Source organism: Juglans microcarpa x Juglans regia, chromosome 6D (genome assembly GCF_004785595.1).
Source record: "Juglans microcarpa x Juglans regia isolate MS1-56 chromosome 6D, Jm3101_v1.0, whole genome shotgun sequence".
NCBI lineage: Eukaryota > Viridiplantae > Streptophyta > Magnoliopsida > Fagales > Juglandaceae > Juglans > Juglans microcarpa x Juglans regia.
In genome coordinates this window covers 16,158,579-16,180,983 of record NC_054604.1, presented here as the reverse complement: position 1 = coordinate 16,180,983, position 22,405 = coordinate 16,158,579, and the positions used below count along the sequence as shown (strand labels likewise).

Here is a 22,405-nt window from a genome sequence, read left to right as displayed (position 1 = left end):
AAACCCCAAATCAGATTTGGCCCCACTTAGTCAAAGAGTCAAGAAGCAAAGACCAAAACCACCTAAGATACCTATTTGGGCAGATTGTGTCCGTTGAAAGAAAAACAGAATTTGTCTACCTCCCACAAGTTTCCAACACCCCATATTCTCAAAATATGACTTAGACACATCACCCTATGTGTATGAGAGAAGCTGACCCATGTCAAACTCCCTAGCCACATGTCAAATGACTTGAACACCACTCATAACCTAAAAACAAGCAATCGGGTACCCCTAAGGAAAAACCAATGATTTGAGTCAAGTATGAAGGAGATTTTCTAAAGATTCTGAATTCAACTAAAGGTATTTAAGAGAGGAATTAGATCCGCAAAAAGGAAGCAAGGAAAGTGCTATTAGGATCCAACCAAATAGGGAAATGTTAGCCTAGCCCTAGCAGAATCTCATTAATGAGCTTTCTTCCAAATCATCCACTATTCCCTCAACTCACTTCGTAGCCTTCAAGAAATGATGAGATTTGCAAATATTCATGATATGAACCCGCGGGAATGAAATCTCTTGAACCCACAATCAATTTGAAAACTCCCCAAGAAAGCCAAATTCAAGTCAATGGATGGAAAACCTAGACCCGATGAGAACTCGTTTCAAGAACCTAGATTATATCAAAATCTAGACCCGTTGAAGAACCCGTCTCAAGAACCTAGATTCAAAGGAGGAATGCCACAAAAGTTGTGATTTACCTTTGATAAGTTCAAGAGTTCAATCAAGAACAAGAGGAGAAAACTCAACTCACAAATAGCATTCAATATTGTCTAACCTTCAAATGAGGCTACAAGGAGTATTTAAACTAAACCTAATTAAAATTCTAGCCAAAATAAAGCCTCTTTTACCCAAAATACCCCTGATGAACAGTGTCGTGGCTACAATACGGCTACAGTAACGCTACAGTACCTCTTGAAACCCTAGTTCCTAAAAAGTAACTTTCCAAATAAGTCATTGGCCAAAATACAAGGCCTTCCCGAAAATCCTAGTTCATTAAAAATAAGACGTGTGGGCCAAGCATCTTCAAGCCCACTTATTCTAAACTAATAAAATAAATCGTTTAACTAAATTGGAAGCCTCCAATAACAATAGGCCCTATCTCTAAGTCATGTATTCCACAGCTTGAATCAAGTGGATCAAAGCTGATTCTCCTTCTTTCAAGCCCATCTTGAGTGTTGGGCTCTTGCTAGCTTCATCCCAAGTGGATTGCACCAATCCGTGCATTGCTTCCTTGATCTTCTTAGTCCTTGATCTTATAATTGGCCCATCTGAAACTTGCAAATGATCTTTAAGAGTAGTAGGCCCACCTTGGTTCCCATCACGTCATCTCCAAATGACATATAATCATGGTTTGAAATCATGGAAGAAGAAGAAAGAATTAAAGAAAAACAAAGGCATAGTCAAATGGAGTTCATCGGCTTCAACACCTCACCCCTTCATCTCCATGGTCTTTGACCACTTAGACAAGTGTCTCATATCACCTTCCTCTCTCTATCTCTCACTTGGTCTTATGAAAGAAAGAAGATCAAAAAAATTACCATGGAATCTAGGAGAAACCACCGTCGGCCATGGATTGAAGGAAGCAATACCAAGCATCACTTAAACCAAACCATGAACTATTCATAAATTTTTTCTTGCCTCCCACATCCAATAGATCATGGCACCTAAGATCTCCCACATCATCCATGGAACACTCTCGAAGAAGGTCCTTGCCAACCAAGCCATATCTCACCATGGTTAAGAGTAATCGGCTAACCCATTATAAGCAACCCTAGTCTTCAAGAATGCTTATAAATACAACTCCTAAACCTCACCTTCTCCCCACTACATCCACAAGAATCCTTAAGTAATTGGTGAGTAAGAGTTCTAGGGTGAGAAGAGAGGAGCCTAGTCGTGCTTTTGAAGAGAAACCCATCGGTGAGTGGTCACCACCTTGTCGTGAGTTTTGGTTCCAAGCATGCACACACTCATTTGTAGACTATGTCCAAAGAATCACCCACACATATACTTCGGGTATATGAAGGTTAACACAAACTCACACACTATCTTGGGTTGATTACCATTACCATCTTGAGGTCACCATGTTTCATAATCCAAGCACATGCACCCGTGAAGATGAACATCACCAACATGAACACCAACATGCATACCATGGTTTATAGGGTTAAGAAAGGAATTTTATCAAATTCTAATACATGAAAGACATTTCTTAATTTCAGCCACTTCAAACACTCGAGAACATTGTAAGTTGGTCTCTAACCTACTTTTAGATAATATCTATATGATGATGTATAAACAAAACATTAATGTATAAATGTTGATTTTGAGCATGAATTACCTAGCATTTATCTCATGAATATTCTGGCTCTATGAGGCATGTGATGTTTTTATAAACTTTTACATATTCAAGCATTCTTACAGATTGACATGTTTAAAGTTATGATATTTCATGCAAAGTTTGATTCTTAAGAAAAAGCACATGCCATTCAATATGTTTGTCATATGCACAGTATGAAAGAAATATTTTTATCACGACCCCAAATACCAAGATGGGGGAAGTATCCTAGTGGAACTCCTCTGTCCACTTTGGAGTGAGTAAAAATGGAGTGGTAACTCCTGGGTTGACGAAGAACTTTCAATGGGCAATGGTTGAATCCTCTTTAAAGGATTCAAGGGTGATTTTCATATGTAAATGGTACTTAGGGTTGTTGGGTACACCTATGAATGAAAGTATGAAACTTTAACTAAGCAAATATGATGAAATAAACCTAACAGTTGCTCACAGTGCAAAAGAGGGACTGTGACGTTACCACATGTTAAACATGATGTTTTGAAAAAGAAAACGAAAGAAGAGAAAAGAAATGCAAAACTATGTTTCTTTGAACAAGTGTTTTCTGTAAGAAAATGTGTTATGTTTATCTGAAAGTTATTCAAAACATGTTTCTACAATGAAATCGGGATGAAAGAAAGAAAAGTATGTTTTCTACATTAATGCATTTTATGTTTATTATTTATCATGTTTATGTTACCTCACCGTATGTTGGTTGCTAACATACTGAGATTTTCATCAAATCTCACCCCTTTATTTTCTAAACTGCCATGACAGAAGTTGTAACAGGACCACAGGATGGATATGGACGTGATTCAATTGATTTGGACCAAAGAGAATGAACTGAACCTAGATTAGCAGTTAGAGATGATGCTCATGTTTATAAAGATGGTCTTGTGTATTATATAACACATTAGACAGATGCTTTGAATAAGAGTTTTAATGAAGCCCCTCTTAACAAAGAAAGGAATAATGTAAATCTCCATTTGTTAATGTTTAAATTTTAGAGGCAGTTTGGATTGAGAAACCATCTCATCTCATCATTACAATTTTTTCAAATTCTCACACAAAATATAATAAATAATTCAATTTTTTCAAATCTCAATTCAACTTTGTCAAATCCAAAACAATAATAATATTAAAAAATAAGATTCTAACAATATTTTATTCAACTTTCATCTAAAACTAATTCATTTCATCTCACTATCGAAACAACCCCTTAATGTGTAAACGTTTCAAATAGTCTTAAGAGGCTGAGCTATGGTTATGCAATGATTATGAGGTTATGTTTTAGATATTCTGGTGCAAAATTTTTATGAGTTTGACTTTCCGCTGTGATTATTGCATGTTACTAAATTATCAGTAGATTACATTGCATGTCATGAACAGGGATGTGTGAACGTGTCTTGCATATCCTGATGCTTCAAATCTCTACCAAACCACAAGTGGAGGTTGGGGGTGTCATGCGTTGTATGGGATGGCTCAAGTACTAGTTGGGTTTTCCTTGCTTTCTTGCTGTGGCAAGCATTAGCCGAAATAGAGGACTCTATATTTTTTGGTGAAGCTAGGTAAACATGTCTTTACATTCTTACTCAAAGTTTCACTTTGATTTGTGTGTTTCGCATTCTGCTAATGTTGCCAATTGGAGATTATTTGCTATATATGGACATCACATTATTCATCAAAGACATGAAACACAAGATTTACTATGTCATTTAAAAAATCAATCGGATGAGTCGTGGCTGTGTTTTGGTGATTTTAATGACATTGTACATCATTATGAGAAAATGGGTGGTAGGGTAAGGCCATATAGACAGATGTCTGATCGTCGATCTGCATCAGATTATTGTCAATTATGTAGTATTGATGTTGTTGGACCTCTATGCACATGGAGTATATTAAGAGAAGGGGAAGATCTAATACAGGAGAGATTGGATTGGTTTACCAGTAATATTGATTGGCTAGAAAAATACCCCACATGTAAAATTCAAAACATTGCCACTTCTATTTCAGATAACAGTTGTTTAGTGTTGAACACAACGTATGTGGGCAATTTGTTTAGATTTGAGGCTATGTGGGTAGGTACAAGGGGATGTGAGGAAACAATTGAATTTACTTGGGATTTGTATAAAATGGAGTCTCTGGTTGAAAAACTCAATTAGTGTGGATCCAATCTCAGTGATTGGAGTCGATTCAATTTTGGACATGTTAAACAATTTGGCTATTAAGAGGGAGGGAATTAGAGTTACTACCATTTACTCCAAAACATTTAATCTCTTCTCAGGCTATTTGTAATGTCAAAAATGATATTGATTTTCTGTTGGAGAAGGAGTTGATGTGGAGACAGAGGTCTAGAGTGAATTGGTTGAGAGTTGGGGCCAAAACATTTAATTCTTCTCAAAGGCAACGTTGAAATTTGATTACTTGTCTCAAAGACAATGCTGGGGTGGCTTATGAAGGATCTTATTTGCGCACTATGACTGCAGATTATTTTGCTACAGTATTTACTTCCACTAATCCCTCTGTTGTTGATGTTGCCTTGAGCTCTATACAGCCTGTCTCTTGACCTCAATGAATGGATTATCTGACACGGTCTTTCATTTAAGTTGAGATCAAGGAAGCATTATTTCAAATGCAACCACACAAAGCACCAGGCCCTGATGGTGTGCCTCCGTTATTTTTCCAGAAATATTGGCATTTGGTGGGAGAATTCGTTATTGCTGTTGTGTTACAGGTCCTACATTTGAGTGTTATGCCTACTAATTTTAATCTTACATATCTTGTGTTGATTTGTAAGAAACGATAGCCGGAGTACATTACGGATTATAAACCCATTTGTTTATGTAATGTGGTCAATAAAATCATTGCTAAGGTACTAGCCAATCGGTTGAAGTTGGTTTTACCAAGTGTTATTTTGACATCATAGTGTGCTTTTGTCCCCGAGTGACTTATTACAGATAATGTTATGGTGGCCTATGAGATGGTTGATACGATTCGACTGAGGAAGAGGGGTAAAAAAGGATGTATGTCAATAAAGTTAGATATGAGTAAAGCTTATGATCGGGTTGAGTTGATTTTCTTGGAGAAGATTTTGTTAAAAAATGGGCTTTTCTACTGATTTTATTCGACTAGTTATGATATGCATCACCATTGTTTCTTATAAAGTTCTCATAAATGGAGTTCCTTCGGATTTGATTCAATCCACACGAGGACTTTAGCTAGGTTGTTCTCTCTCCCCTTATTTATTTGTTATTTGCGATGAGGCTTTGTCTTCAATGTTAGTGTTTGTAATAACTCTCCACGAGTTAGTCACTTATTTTTTACTGATGACATTATCATCTTTTGCAGAGCTTTTGTCTTAGAGAATCTGCATATTCAGAATATTTTGGCTATTTATTCGGCTACCTCAGGTCAACAATTTAATAGGGAAAAAATTGAATTACTTTTTAGTCGGAACACGAATGTGGAGGTAATGAATGAGATCAAGGAATTATGGGGTGTTCATTCTATCCATCATCATGATAGGTATCTTGGAGTACCTTCCTTTGTTGCTAAATCGAAACTTCACACTTCCCAAGATATTAAAGACAAGGTTTGGGCAAAACTACAAGGATGGTAAGAGAAATTATTATCATAGGTTGGGCATGAGGTATTGATTAAAGCAATGGTTCAGGCCAATCCCACCTATGTAATGTGAGCTGTTTTAAACTTCCAAGAGGGTTGTGCCAAGAATTAGAAGGGTTGATAGCACGGTTTTGGTGGGAGCAAACTGTAACACCCCACTCCCCATGTTTAATGATAAAGTCATGTTTAGAAATCCTCGGGGAAGCCGGAGTGCTACTACTGAGCCTAACTTAAATATATATATTTATTCTTAAAGAAGCACCAAGTACAAAGATTCCTTATAAGAAATAGATTAGTTTTGGATTAAAATACTGAAATCATAAATGAGAGTACACGGAACCATTTATTAAAGTTTCTCAAAATCTGTGCTACGAAAATCATAACTTAAAATCTCTATACATAATCTAGGCCATTGTCACGTCTCTCAGGATTAAGTTTCGTCCTGCAGCTCTAACTTCATAAATATTTAGACCTAAGGTGGTTTAAAAACATAAAAAATAAACTAAAATAAGTCGATTACTCAGTAAGAAACTAATCATAACGTAAACATACTTACTATAACATTTTCATAAAATATTTCAAACCGAGAATTTAAATTATGACTGATTATATTGATGCTTACGCTATGCATGCCTGATTCATCTGATTGGCTACCATACTTTAACCCTGTGTGCTAGGTTGTGCACCTGCCCCACGTCTCGCGGCCGCATGGGGAGCCACTGATATTATTTTGGCATACTATAGTGGACCACGTACACTTGAGTCTGTGGCTTACACATCCACCCCGAAACTGCATTGGTACCATGCATCTGAATGACCATCTGATTATATTGATATGCTTTTATCTTACACTTGATCTTAAGAAAGCTTATGTATCTTATGCAGATGCATAATACATATTATAATATGCGAAATGAAACATAATGAATGATGTGCTTGCAAATATCAAGACATGTGTGGTAACGTATGCTAATCATAATTTATGATCAAGCTACTTACCTTGTGGCGTTGCTTCTGAAACCTCAGTTCCTAATGAAATTGTTCTACTTATCATCCATACACCACATACTTGTTATAGAAAAGATGAAAAAAAAATTAAAATAGATGTGGTGTATGGTGTGTAGGGATGATAAATAGAATTATTCTTGAAATTAAAATTAAAATTCTCCTTGTGCTTTATGGAAGCTAGCCGACACTTTTGACAAGGGATTGACAACAATCATCACCTAAGTGTGTGATGTTAAAAGAGAACAACAGAGAAGAAATACAATGGTGTTCGACAACGAGAGAGAGAGAGCTTAAAATATCGGGCTCACCTAGAGGGAAGGTGATGGACACCAAGGTGGATCAAGTCTTAAAGATCATTTGCAAGTTTTAGATGGGGCAATCACAAGATCAAGAGCTAAGAAGTGCAAGGAAACAATGCAAGGATAGGTGCAATCCACTTGGGACGAGTCTAGCAAGAGTCGAATATTCAAGATGGGCTTGAGAGAAGGAGATCCAGTGATCATCCACGTGATACGAGGCTATAGAAGAGGGCAACATAAATTAGGGCCTATTATTATGTTTATATGATTGAAGGCATTGGACTTGTTTATTTCATTAAAGGGACTTATTTTATTAGTTATAGGAATTAGTTTAGAATAATTGGGCTTAAGGATGCTTGACCCACATATATTTTATTTTGTTGAACTAGGGTTTCAAGAAGTTACTGTAGCTGCGGCACTATTCATTCAGGTGTATTTTTGGAAGAAAGGGCTTTATTTTGGCTAGTATTTTTTAATTAGGTTTTGGTTTAAACATTATTTGTAGCCTCATTTTAATCAGTTTTATGAAATTTGATAAATTTAATCATTGTGAGTTGAGTTTATCTCCTCTTATTCTTGAATGAACTTTTGAACTTATCAAAGGCAAATCACAACCTTTGTGGCGTTCTTCCTTATAATTTAGGTTCTTAAAACAGGTTTTTCAATGGGTCTAGATTTTCATATAATCTAAGTTCTTGAAACGAGTTCCTCAACTGGTCTAAATTTTCTATTGGCTTGATTTTGGCTTTCTTGGGTGAGTTTTCAAATTGATTGTGGGTTCAACGAATTCTATTCCCACAGGTTCATATCATTTGGTATCAGAGCTCAGTTTCCAATCAGGTCTGATTCTATCTTTTAATTCTTGCATATTCAAATTTAATTCTAGGGCTTCATCTTAAAAAAAAAAAAAATGAAAACAAAATGTAGGTTGCCGAAATTCTTAGGGTTTTTGGTTTGGCTGAAATTTGCATCACCTAGGGTTTCAAAATTCAAGGGTTTCTTACATTTCTAAGTTTGTCAATTGCTTGGAGTACCGTTCCATTGATTCCGTTCTATTTCATTGTCAATTTTTGTGTGTTTGAATTCAATTGCTTATTTTTTACAATTGAATATTGTTGTTTGTGATTGAATTAGAAAGGAAAAGAAAAGAAAAGAAAGCAAAATAAATAAAATAAAAGAAAGGAAAGGAAAAGAAAAAAGAAAAAAGAAAAAGAAAAGGTAGCATATTCAAAGGTTGCAATATAGTTACAACAAAGAGAAAGAAAGACATTTGTTTTTTGAGCTTTATCATCAAAGGGGTAGAATACATCTTTCTTGTTGGTATCATGTTTTATAATTACTCTTTCCTTCGTATAAATTCCTTGAGTCTCGTGTTATTTTATTCATTCCTTGATTCTTGTTCTCGTTTCTTGTACCTATTACTGGTTGGAATAATACAATATCGTATTGTCTTGATTTAGTTCAACTAGTTCTTAAAAAATTTGAGCGGAAAAACTATTGAGGTAGAATGCAAGACAGTATGAGACTATTATCGGGGAAAAACCAATTAAGAGTAAAACACGAGTGGAGTGCCATTATTTGAGTGTAAACATGTAAGAGAGTGTGTGAGGTTTTCACTAATATTCTCTTTGTGCAACACATTACGATGTCTTATAGGAGTGACTCATCACTAAAGGGGATGACATATATCTCATCATTTGTGCTGCAAGCCATGCAACAATAGTTTGAGGGGCCGAACCTTATTGGGTGAAGTGAGGGATTGGATGGATCATCAAGAAGCAGTGATTAGAAATTTGCAAGGTGGAAGAGATAAGAAGTGACGTGAGCTTAGTATTGAGAATGGGTATGAGAATGGAGAGTATGGTGAGGATGAGGAAGACCTAACATCTGAAGTTGGATTGGGTAGACATAGAGGACTTAGGCGTTAAAGAGGACTTAGGGGAAACCCAGGGGGTCGAGATGGAGTAGATAGGAACCTTGGGAGTATCAAAATGAAAATACAATTCTTCCAAAGTAGAACTGACCCTGAAGTTTATTTAAAGTGGGAGAAAAGAATAGAATCGGTGTTTGATTGTCATAATTACTCTGGGAGAAGAAGGTGAAGTTGGCGGTAATTGAGTTAACTGATTATGCGATTATTTGGTAGAATCAATTAGTGACCAATAGGAGGAGGAATCTTGAGAGGCTTGTAGAAACATGGAGAGAGTTGAAAGCTATCATGAGACGAAGCTTTGTACCTAGCCACTACTATAGAGACCTCTACCAAAAACTACAAAATCTTACACAGGGGTCTAGGAGTGTAGGGGATTTCTATAAGGAGATGGAGGTAGCTATGATTCGGGCTAATGTGGTGGAGGATCAGGAGGCCATGATGGCTAGATTTTTGATTGGGTTGAATAGGGAGATAGCCAATGTAGTTGAGTTGTGACATTATGTGGAGGTAGAGGACATGGTGCACATGACTATGAAGGTGGAGAGGTAGTTAAAGAGAAAAGAAATAGCCAGGTACACTTCGATTTCTAGCACTCATTGGAAACCAAAGTGGGACAAAAATGATCAAGCTGTAACAAAGGGGAAGCCCGAACCACCTAAGAGGAAAGATGATGGAACTAGCAACAAACTCAAGGTAGAATCCCAACCTTCAAGAAATAGAGATATTAAATGTTTTAAGTATTTGGATTTAGGGCACATCGCATCTCAATGTCCAAATGATGATGATTATGCGTGACAATGGAGAGGTGATGACTGAGAGTGAGGGTGATAGTGAGGAGATGCCCGGGTTGGTTGATACTAGTGATGATGATGGACTGGAGTACCCCGTGACTGGTGAGTCTCTTGTTGCGAGACGTGCCCTCAATACACAAATCAAGGTGGATGATACGGAGTAGCAGAGAGAAAATATTTTCTATACTAGATGCCACATCCACAACAAGGCATGTAGTATGATCATTGATTAGGGAAGTTGTACTAATGTTGCTAGCACTATCTTAATTGAGAAATTGAATTTGCCTACCTTGAAACACCCATACAAGTTGCAATGGTTGAATGATTGTTGGGAGGTTAGGGTAAATAGGCAAGTGTTAGTTTTTTTTTTCAATTGGAAAATACATGGATGAAGTACTTTGTGATGTAGTGCCTATGCATGCTGGCCATATTTTGTTGGGAAGGCTGTGGTAGTATGATAGGAAATTGATTCATGACGGGTTCAAGAATATGTATACTTCGGTAAAAGACAATAAGATCATTACTCTTGTATCATTGACTCGAAGACAAGTGTATGAAGATCAAGTGAAATTGAAAGAAGAGAATGAGTTGAAAAACGCTTGTGAGGCCTAGAGTTCAAAAAATGAAGATGAAAAGGAGAGTGAAAAGAAAAAAGAGAGTGAAAAGAAAAGATAGAGTGAAGAAAATGAGAAAAAAGTGAGTTTTTATGCTAAGGCAAATTTACTACTAACGAACTTGACAAACCATTGCCTAGTATTTTTGTCTCTTTGTTGCAGGGATATGAGGTCATGATTTCTAGTGGTGTGTTTAGTGGATTGCCACCTATTAAGATAGAGCATTACATTGACTTTGTGCCAACTGTAACAATTCCTACTTGACCTTTCTTTGACGAATATGAGTCCTTGAAGTACTTGAAGGGACAAGGTAAGTTGAATAGAATGCATGCCAAGTGGGAGGAATTCATCGATACCTTTCGTACTATAATCAAATACATATAAGGTAAGGAAAATTTTGTGGTTGATGCTTTAGCAAGAAGATGCATCATGTCTTCATTTTAGATGCTATGTTTTTGAGATTTGAATATGATAAGGAATTGCATGCTAATGATGATGACTTTGCTAGTGTGTATGGAACGTGTGAGAAGGCATTGTTTGGTAAGTGCTATAGACTAGATTGGTATTTGTTTAGAGAGAATAAACTCTGTGAGCCTACTAGTCTTATGCATGAGATGCTAGTGCATGGATGTGGTTTGTTGAGTCATTATGGTGTAAAAAGGATTTTAAGCGTATTGCGTGACCATGGGTGGGAGTATTGCTTGTCATTCATTGAACTCGCATATAATTGGAGTAGTCATTTTGGTGCAAGGAAGACAAAATGTGTTTCATGAATGTTTGTGTGAGTATCATTTGTCATTCATTGACTTGTTGCATGAACGTTTGCGGAAGTATCATTTACCCTTATTAGAGTTTGTATATAATAGGACCATGCATACTACTATTTCTTATTCTTCTATTGAGATTGTTTATGGTTTTAATCCACTAATCATCCACATGATACAAGCTATGTAAGAGTGCAACATAAATTAGGGCCTATTATTATGTTTATGTGATTGAAGGCCTTGGACTTATTTATTTCATTAAATGGGTTTATTTGATTCGTTATAGGAGTTAGTCTAGAATAATTGGACTTGAGGATACTTGGACCACGTATGTTTTATTTTGTTGAACTAGGGTTTCAAGAAATTATTGTAGTCGAGTTACTGTAGCCACAACACTATTCATTCAGCAGTATTTTTGGAAGAAATAGCTTTATTTTGGCTAGGGTTTTTTAATTAGGTTTTGGTTTAAATACTCTTTGTAGTCTCATTTTAATCATTTTTATGAAATTTGATGAATTTATTCATTATAAGTTGAGTTTATCTCCTATTGTTCTTGAATGAACTTTTGAACTTATCAAAACCAAATCATAACCTTTGTGGCGTTTTTCCTTATAATTTAGGTTCTTGAGACAACTTCTTCAATGGGTCTAGATTTTCATATAATCTAGGTTCTTGAAACGAGTTCCTCAATGGGTCTAAATTTTCCATTGGCTTTCTTGGGTGAGTTTTCAAATTGATTGTGAGTTCAAGAGATTTATCCCCACGGGTTCATATCAAAAGGACTGAGCGACAACTAGAATTCAAATCGATGACTCCAGCGGGATAGAGACTCACAAAAGGAAGTGGCGCAAAGCGGCGGGTCTAGGAGGCCAGAGTCAAAGTCGGCAATTTCTATAACGGTTTCTGGTGAGGTAAGGGTCTTGTTTTTGCTGAGGGAGTTGGTTGTTGTTGTCTTCCGAGATATGAGAGAAAGGAGATATATAGATGGAAGAAATTGGTTGAACGAGTTCAACTCAAAATCACTCATTGACTATGATTCGGAATTTTTGTGTACTTAGGATAGCCGAAGGATAAGAATTTAAGGATGGAGAAGTGTTCGGCTTGTTTGATTTGGTTTGGGAGAGTGTAACGCCCGTCCTTGTGGTGGAAGTTTTACAAAATGATTTTAGAAAAGACGACGGGAATTACCCGTTCGATTTAAAACTTTTTACTTCCATACCCATAGTGCAAGACTCTACGTTATAAAATAAAATGTGATTTTAGAATAAAAGAGGTTAAAGCAGAAAACATTAATCTTACAATGAAAATGACTGTCATACATTTAAAATCTCATGCCTAGACTTCCGTGCTCTTCCCCATGGGTTGTGTCCGTCCTGACGCATGCAGTTCATTCTGTCCCTATGGGGGGAGGGACATGCATAAAAACTAAAATGAGTCGATAACTTGTAAGCATTACTTCATATAGTTAAAATATAATAACATAGGTTTTCATTCATGCATTCATCATTCCATACATACTATACGTACATGCATACATGCATACGTGCATTCGTTTGAAAACATCACTGGACGAGGTTTTTATTTTAAAATAGGCTTTCTTTTTGTAAAATGTTTCTCCCGTCAATGCTTTCATTTCTTAAAAGTTCGTGCATTCATGCGTTCATCCATTATTTCTTATCACTTTCATTGGCCGGTACTCACTGTTACGCCCTGTGTGTTGGGTTAGCGGTCTTCCTTTGGACCCAGACTCTGCCCGTGGCCACGGGTTGGGAATCCCTTTTCAGACAGGGGGCAGCATAGGGTGCACTATCAGTACTACTTACCCGACATTGCAATCTGCCCATTCATTGGTACCCTTTCCATTCATTCATGTGGCCGTTACGTATCTTCATACATTTCATGCTTTCATGTCTTTCTTTGCTTTTCATTCATTCATTCATGTCAGCTCTAAAGAGCTGGAGCTTTCATTATTTTCTTTTCTTTCATTTAACAGTCCTTTCATGAGAAAACATTCCTTTTCATGAGAACACATTGTTTCATGAGAAAAATATTGTTTGGGGTGTAAGCCCGAAAATCTTCTTTCATGCATTTTCATCACTTCATTGATTTTCTTAGAAAATACATACAAATAAATACAGTGTATAGTCATCCATTCACATGTGTACAACTAATACTTTGGGTGCGTAAACAGGGGGTTGCCAAAGAGGGGCCGTACATACGTATACTTTTGAACACTTATACTTAACATGCTTTTCGTAAAAACATCTTTCGTGTCATTTTGTAAGGCATCGTAAGGAGAAGCATTTCGTTTCATTTCTTGTATTTTAGAAAAACTCTAGAAGAGTATGAACGCAATACTTACCTGGACTCCATGCTACTTTCATATCATGTAGTCCATTCATGTGCGTGTCAGATGTGAACCTACATGCATATACATAACCTTTGCGTCATTCTCTATCTAGTACATAAGCAACTTAAACTTAGAAGACATAAGTTACACTTCACTTGGAATGCTCTCCTCCTATCCCATGTTCTTACGTGTCCTTTACTATGCTAACATCTTCGGGGACCACTTATGTTCACTACCTCTTCCAAACTCGACATTCTTGCCTCGAGTGCTCATCACTAAAGTGAACTCATGATTCACCTTAGGATTAAGACACTAAGACATTCGTCTTCCTTTTCTTGTTAACCACATTCCGACGCATGATTCCGACCGACGAAATCACGCATTCCAATCCTAACAATACATCTGTCACTACCTTCATGCACCTTAGCCCACACTAAATCCTCATTCCCATCCATACAAGCCACACGGCTCTAAGCCAACTCTGAGGCTTAAGCACCGTGTAACTGTGCTCAGGACAGATTACCCATTATATATGGTGAATCTGTCCGGCACATGTGTCTAACCAGATGACACATGTACATTACCCCTTATCACTTGAGACCAAGATATAACATGTTGATCACCTGCTCATAAGGACAATGGCCATACTCCGATACCAACCTTCTCTTAACCCGGCTAACATGACTCTTCATGCTACCCGTCCCTTTTGACAGTTTATCCCAACACTTAACACGACAAGACTCCGTTCACAACCACGCCTCACATCACGTCATATAGCTCAAGACTACTCCCAAACTACACCATGACCCTGTCACATCACCTAACATCCCACTATGCCATTCTTACGCCAACTCTTAACTCATCATGAGTAAGGTTCCTCAAATACTCCTATCACATAGTGACATCTCGTCACGATCCCGCTGCACCATGTCTACGCTAACTCCTCACCCGTCATAAGCACGATTGCTGGTAACCATGTCACTTCTTGACATTCCCCAGTCATGCTTCCACTGCGCACTGTTACACTTGTTATATTACTTCACCCATACTTCCAGCCATAAGTCAATTATGGTGACACCCGTCACCTCAGACTACAAGCTACACCATAACTACTTCGGGACACTGTTCCACAGTTACCGACACTACTCACCACGCTCTACGCCCATCAACCACACAATCATCCTTATCTCTGCGACACGCCACACGGTATGTCGCTGCACCTCTTGGAGTACACTCCACGTATACTCCCTTTTCACACGCTACGCCACATCACCACTATGGCATACACGCCATATGGTGTATCACTCCACCATATGGAGTACACTCCACGTGTATTCTTCCCATTCCACAATACGCCAGGAGGGTATATTTTTACATAAACTCTCCTTATCCCACACTACGCCACAAGAGTACACACTCTCTTCCCAATCCACACAACGCCACATCACCATTATAGCACATACTCCACAACCACATTACACAGCACACTTCCCAACTACACCCAACACTTCACAGCGCACTACACAGATATGCCCAACACTTCACTACACAGAACATCCCAATACAATGAACTCCACAATACTAACAGCACAATCCACAACCTAATCAACTAATCAACATCTAACATAAATAATGAGGGATAGAGGGTTATACCATCGACTGGATAACCTGTGCGTTGCTCGCTGATCGTCACGGCTAATGATGTCGGAAGGGTCGTACATGGCGGCTAGCCCATGTACGGTGGTTGTTTGGGTGTTTGGATAGCTAAGTTTGGTCTTGGAATGGCTCGTGGTGGCCTTATGATGGTGGCAAGGAGCATAACACGGTGGATCTAGCCTTGTACAATGGCGGTCAGCCATGCGCAGTGGCTGTCCATCACGTGTAGTGGCTACCCACCACATGAAGTGGTGGTTTGGACCTAGGGTTCGGCTAAGGGAGGTCAAGGGAGGCTGTTGGTGGAGCCATGGAGGCTCGGTGGTGGTGGCATGGCGGTCCACGGTGGTGGAGGTGAAACTGGCTGTGTGTGCGGGGGAGAGATGCCGTGAGAGAGTGAGGGAGCATAGGTGGCAGATCGGGGCCATGGGTGGTCGGGATGTGTCGGTGGTGGCTGGAGGAGGCTGGAGATGGCGGTCACACGCCGTGGGTGGCGGCATACGGTGGTGGACGGGGAGAACCCGTGCGTGAGGGAGGGAGAAAGCTCGTGCGGTGGAGAGAGGCTATGGGCCTCGGGTCAAGTGGAGGAGGAAGGGGGAGGGAAGGGGAAGTTCATGGCTGTGCTTGGTGGCCGTGGGTGGCCGCATACGGCGGCGCAAGGAGGAGAAATGGGTAAAAACCCATTTCAGCTGCTTACAGTGGAAAGGAGAGGGAGGGCTGCACGGTGGAGGCCGAGCTCGCTGGAGGAGGATGGCCGGTGGGAGGAGAGGCTACCGTGGAGATGGTGGCACCGGAGGAAGGCGCACAGCGGCGCAGCAACATCAAGCCCATACGGATTGTGCACTACAGAGAGAGCGTGAGAGAGGGAGACCGGTGTGGGGGGACTCGCCGGAGTGAGGTGGTGCTGGAGGAAGGGGCGGTGAGGCTCACTGGCGCACGGCAGCGCTGGGCTGGGCAGTGGAGGAATCGGGTGAGAGGGGTGTTGTGTAGTGCAAGCCGAAGGAGAGAGAGGGGGGAAGGGAAAAAGAGAGAGGGCTGGGGTTTTATTCTAAAACCCAACGGCTGGGGATCTATGCAAAGATCTAACAATGAGAGATTAAGACACTGATTTGAAAATGCGTAAAAATTAACTTAATTAAAAGCACTAAGAGGAATTAAGGTAGAATATTATTTAAACTAACTTTAGTTTATAAAATAATATTTCTTCGTCATTAATAAAATGATGAAGTCTTATTTAACATCTTTAAAAGAATAAAACATTTAATTTAATTAGAGTTTTAAACATAATTTAAATCCCATAATATTTTAAATAACTGGAATCATTTATATAAAATGATTCCCCATAATTATAATATTTTTGGAACTCTTCAAAGATATTATAATTGAGTTAGTTAAAATATTACTTAGTTAAATAACGATGAGAATATTCCATTTAAAATACACATAACTTCAAAACACAAAGCTAGCTTTAGAAATCATATAGTATCTTTAAAAACATGCCATCAGGGTTTGGCACGCATAACAAGACTCACAGTCGTTAGGGAAAAGGGGCAGTTTGTTGCATAATCTCATCCTTGGAATTTACTTACGCCAGAAAGAAGAGACGTACGTCAAGAAGAAGGAACGTACATCAGAAGGAAGGAGTGGGGTGTTACAAAGAGGGTGCCAACGAGTTAAAGTTAGACTCAATCGTGATCATTCAATGAGATAGTTTGAATTTAAAAATATGATCTAGTAGTTCTTTGAATGTAGGATTGGTAGTGACTGAGACTCCGTAGGGACTTCAATTAGTGATTATTTTATATTGAAATAAATTTCTAATGGTCGATCTTTAAATTCTAAAATGACTCTAACTTGTTCAATAAATAATAAATGAAATTTAACCTAGTTATTAAATCTAATTAAAACTCTTAAGCAACCTCAATAACTTATTGCTCATGAGCTTATCCAATATGGCCCATTATATATAATTTAGGCCCAATAAAAATTATCAATATTCTGACCTTAGAATTATTGGGCCGTATCGTTACACAAAAGATCATGAAAGAAGGGTGAGTTGGAAGCATATTTGCCGATCAAAATTTTTTGGTGGGTTGGGATTTCAGGATTTGGAGGCGTTTAACTTGGCACTCTTGGCCAAGCAAGGCTTGTGACTGCAACAACACCAGAATTCTCTCTTCTAGTTTGTTTTTAAGGCCAAATACTTCCCGAATTGTGATTTTTTTATCGTCAATTATGAGCTCTAATCCTTCTTATGTGTGGCATAGTATTCGTGAATCTAAATTTGTGGCTCAATCTGGCTGTTTGTGGCAAATTGCACGAGGGGACCAGGTTTGTATTTCGTCAGATAATTTGCTGCCAAACTCACAAAATAGGAAAGTAATTGTTGGATGCAATGTTCTTGCTGGTGATGCACGTGTTCATGAATTAATAGATACTTCTCAGCTTGGTAGATGGAATTCAGAGTTTGAGAATCAGTTATTCCTTCATTTCGAGGCTTCAGACATACTTAATATCCCTTTATTTCCTCATTGGAATGTTGTTAAGCTAGTATGTTGTACATGTAATGGCTTGTTCAGTGTAAAATCATATTATCATTTAATTCTTCATTTAAGATATGTGAATGAAGCTAGAACTAGTTTACATGATATTCCACATAGATTGTTTTGAAAAAATGGCTGGCATCTACATCTACAAAATAATGTTAAAAATTTTTTATGGATGGCTGGTAATGATAGTTTACCCACAAAGAGCCAACTTTCTCATCGCAAGATACTAGCTTCTGGTATATGTGATTTTCATGAGGCTAATAAAGATATTTTCCATGTTGTATGTAAATGTCCTAGAATTTCTAAAATATGAGCCAAATACTTTGAGAGGGATATGATTCTGTTGGACTTACATACTCGGTTTTATACAATGGTTTGGTCAGTGATGCAACTTCATGATCTCAATGTTTTTTCTCGGTTTGTGATAATTGCTTAGGTATATGGAAGTTTAGGAATCTACGAATTTTCTAGCGTAGTGAAGTTTCTGTTTTTGATGTTGTGGGAAACTGTTTTGCCTATGTTGAAAGTTATAAGTTGGTTCGTCAATGTTAGCAAGTCAATAAACGGTTATCTACACTGTGTTAGAAGCCTCCACCATGTGGGAAGTGGTAATTGAACTTTGATGGGGTTGTTTTTAGTCAATTGCATCAATATGGGGTGGGTGTAGTCTTGCAAGATGAAAATGGTACTATGATTATGGCCATGTCGAGGAAGGAATAAGGCATATTTATATGGTGGTGGATATTGAAGCTCTTGCTGCCTTAAGGGCTTTACGGATAATTCTTCAGATGGGGATCTCCCACTTGATCATTAAGGGAGATTCACTTGTTATTGTGAAAGTTATCCGGTCAACCGAAGAACAAGAGTCTAGCTACCCTATTATTAAGGGGATTCAAACTTTGTTATCTCATTTCTAGTCTTTTCATATTCTTCATGTTGGTTGACAAGGAAATGAGGTAGCGCATACCTTGGCTCAAAATGCACGCTTTGTGGATAGGGTGCGGCTACTATGCTGCCCCAACTTGACCGCTGGACGGTAAAAAGTTTTTTTTTTCTTTTTTGTTCACATTTTTTTAACATATTTAAATACATTTAAAAAAAATACACTAATACATTTAAAATCACTTCCTTAATCACTAAGTTAAAAAAAAAAAAAAAAAAGAAAGAAAATTGACCAGCGGTCAAATAGAGGCGTCAAAATAAGTGGGCATAGTAGTGTTTTCCTTGTGGATAGTACCTTCAATGGTGGTACAATTCCCCTGACTTTATTTTAAATTGTCTAGTAGTGGATGTGGAAGGATGTTCTGCTATGTAATATTTAAGGCTTGTATGTGTTTTTGTGTATAAGATTTTCATTGTATCTGCTTATTGATATTGAATGAAGCAATGTTTGTTTTCCAAAAATAAAAAAATGCCAAAACATTTTCCATTTTTTTCTTGGACTTTGGCCAGTTAATTTAGAAACCAACGAACATTACTTCAATAAATTCTTAACGTACCTTTTATTTTATTTAAAGAATTCAATGTGAATTTGATTTCATAGTTTTTGGAGTGTTAAATGCAAAACGGTCCCTGAATCTTATATTATTATCTTTTTATTTATTAAATTTTTAATTTTATCATTATACTCTATGGGCTTGATAATTTTATCAATTAGACCATTCGTCATGTTTCCATTAATAGATCTAACCAAAAAATAATTGCAACTACAAAAATAATTAAAAAATAAAAAAAATAAAAGAGTAAAAAATACTTAAAAGCTTTCTTTTTTAAAAAACGTAAAAATAAAAATAAAAGTAGAAAATAAAACAAAGACAATGTGCCGAACAAATAAATTAATTAAATAAAACAACATATAAAATGTAAAAAATAGAAAACAAAATTAAAATAAAACAAGAAATGAGAAAAAAAGAAGAAGAAAATTAACCAACTATTAAAAAAAATCATTCCCTTTGCATCGTTCTTAAATTTTAAAAAAGTTCACCCTATTTTTTCCCTGGGCAAGAAATTTATAAAATACGTGCAGTTTAGAACCCCTTTCATGTTTGAATTTTCCATCAACACAAGAGCTTATTGGGTATATGTACATTGCATTTGCATCGATCTACCACTCTTACCAGACGTACAGAGTAACCACGAAAGTTATGACAGATGCAACCACAGTATGTAGCTAGAGACCAACCAAATAAAAAGCGATCGAGTTGCTTAATTAAAAAATAAATAAAAAATAAAAAGATGAAACAAAGGGACAAAAAAGTTCATTTAACAAAAGGGACAATTACAAGTTATTTGCACCATTTACTACCCACAAAATCATTATAATAATCAATCAGACCTCATCTTGTTGATCTGGTTCAAGGCTGGTTGAAGAATATTGTAGATGACCCAGAGAATAGCCGGAGCAACAACGATCAGAAGAAGCTGTCCTCTGCTGTCGCTCGTGGGAGCTGCCTCAGCAATCATAGCAATTTCACCGGCTGATGCATGGGGTGTTGACATGAACCCAGATGCGGCCAACCCTCCGAGCCCGACGACCAGCCCCTGGTTGCTGCGCATGCGGTTGATTTGGTTAAGCGCTGGTTGTAGGATGTTGAAGATCACCCACGCCACCGCTGGAACAATGGGCAGCAACAGTGCTAGCCCACGGTTGTCGCCCTCGGCTATGTCAGCAATTTGTTGGGCAGCCATGGCTGTGTCACAAGAGCTTAGGGTTGAAAAGATGGCTCCAGCAATGGCAGAACTTGTTAGAGAAGTTGACAAGTTGAGACTTTCAACAGATTTAGAGGAGGTAAGACCCTTTGGGAGGTTTTGAATGGAGAGGAGGGTGTTGGGTTTTGTGTAGGAGGCTGGTTTGGTTGGGTTGGCAGCCATTTTGTTGGAGCTGGTGATCAAGCACTTGGCATTGAGCATGGCCATTGTTGCTGCCATTGATGTTTGATCTGGTTGGCTTTAGTTTCCCTGATCTTGAGGGAGTAGAGTAAATGGAGAGGACTGGGATGGCTGAGAAAAGCTCAAAGTTCAGAAGAAAGAGAGAGGGGATTCCAAGGGTTGGCTTAAGGAGAAGGTACTGGAATATAGATGTCAGTTTAGGATGTGAGGTCCAATAGAATTGTGGTTTACAGATTTGCTTCTTATCCAAAGAGTGTGACCGAGAGTTATTGACCTTTCGTTTCATACCCACCCAATTTTCTTATCACTTTCATGTGACCAAAATACTAATATTTTCCCAAAAAAATGATATTTTCAGATAATTTTGTGGGTGGCCATTGGCCAAAACCACTAAGTAAGTTATAGAAAGTGGAATCTAAATCCAAAGAAAAAAGATCCATTTGAAGTTAGATAAATTTGGGTGTGATCGGCATCCTCTTTGATTTATTAGGATAATATTTTTTTTTTAGATGTATTGATTTCAATCTCAATCGTTAGCTTTCAAATTTACCAAGAGCATGATGGCATATAGCCCAATTTCTTAAATGGAAAACATGGACTCAAACCCCCCACCCCCTTATAAAAAAAAAAAATCGTTAGCTTTCAAATTTAATAAAAAACGTCCTTGACATACACTACAACAGGATGTGTCTTTTGTGACAGAGAAAATTGTCACAAAAAAATGAGAAACCGTCACTAAAGATATTTGGTGACAGTTTGTAACCGTCACCACGACCGTCACCTAAAGTGCGTCACAGAAAATAATTGGTGACGGTTTACTGTTCTACCGTCACAAAAAAATTTTTAGTGACAATTGGAGGTGTTCCGTTTGGTAAAATGTTTGAACGTTCCATTTTTTGTGACGATTGAAAACTGTCACAGAAAGTCACGTTCGAACGTCAAATTAAACGTTCGAACGGTAATCCGACCGATTGGCATTCGAATGAAAGAAGTTGACGTTTATTGAATATAGTTCGAACGTATCATATATACGTTCGAACGTTTATGCGTCCGAACATTAATTAGAATAAATGTTCAAAATTCCGTTCGGACGTAAACGGACTAATGTTCAAACGTAAGCGTTAACGTTCGGACGTTATTTCGAATGTAAACGAAGGAACGTTCGAATGCAAGTGGTACGTTCGGAGGTTTGTTGGAACGTTAATCGTTGACTCATTCGAACGTTTTGTTCGTTTGAGGGTCAGAACGTTCGAACGTAGAGGCCTACGTTCGAATGTTACGATACACAATATGTATTCACGTTCGAACGTTGGTTCTCATGTGAACAAACGTTCAAACGTTTTTACTTCACATTCAAATATATAGATCAGATATACTAATTTCATAAAATTTAAAAATATATTACTTGTTTTATCATATTACATACCATCAATTAAAAACTAACAATGTCTTATAAAATTTTAAAATTAGATATTAAAACTAGCCACCACTACAAAATATAAATTTATTTCTTCTTTTTTCCTCGCTTACCGCGATTCTGTTGCAACGACATAACACGCTCCA

General features: G+C 37.7%; 1 protein-coding gene across 1 annotated transcript; it reads right to left on the bottom strand.

Annotated features, from left to right (window-relative positions):
• Positions 1-20,189: 20,189 nt before the first annotated feature.
• On the bottom strand, positions 20,190-21,209 carry LOC121234995 (photosystem II core complex proteins psbY, chloroplastic). Its single transcript, XM_041131172.1, has one exon. It carries the CDS (start codon positions 20,879-20,881, stop codon positions 20,279-20,281), a length of 603 nt encoding a protein of 200 aa, XP_040987106.1. The 5' UTR covers positions 20,882-21,209; the 3' UTR covers positions 20,190-20,278.
• Between the last annotated feature and the right edge of the window lie 1,196 nt (positions 21,210-22,405).

Excerpts from the sequence above, each read along its gene's own strand:
- LOC121234995 (XM_041131172.1), bottom strand. The coding sequence starts at position 20,881 with ATGGCAGCAACAATGGCCATGCTCAATGCCAAGTGCTTGATCACCAGC.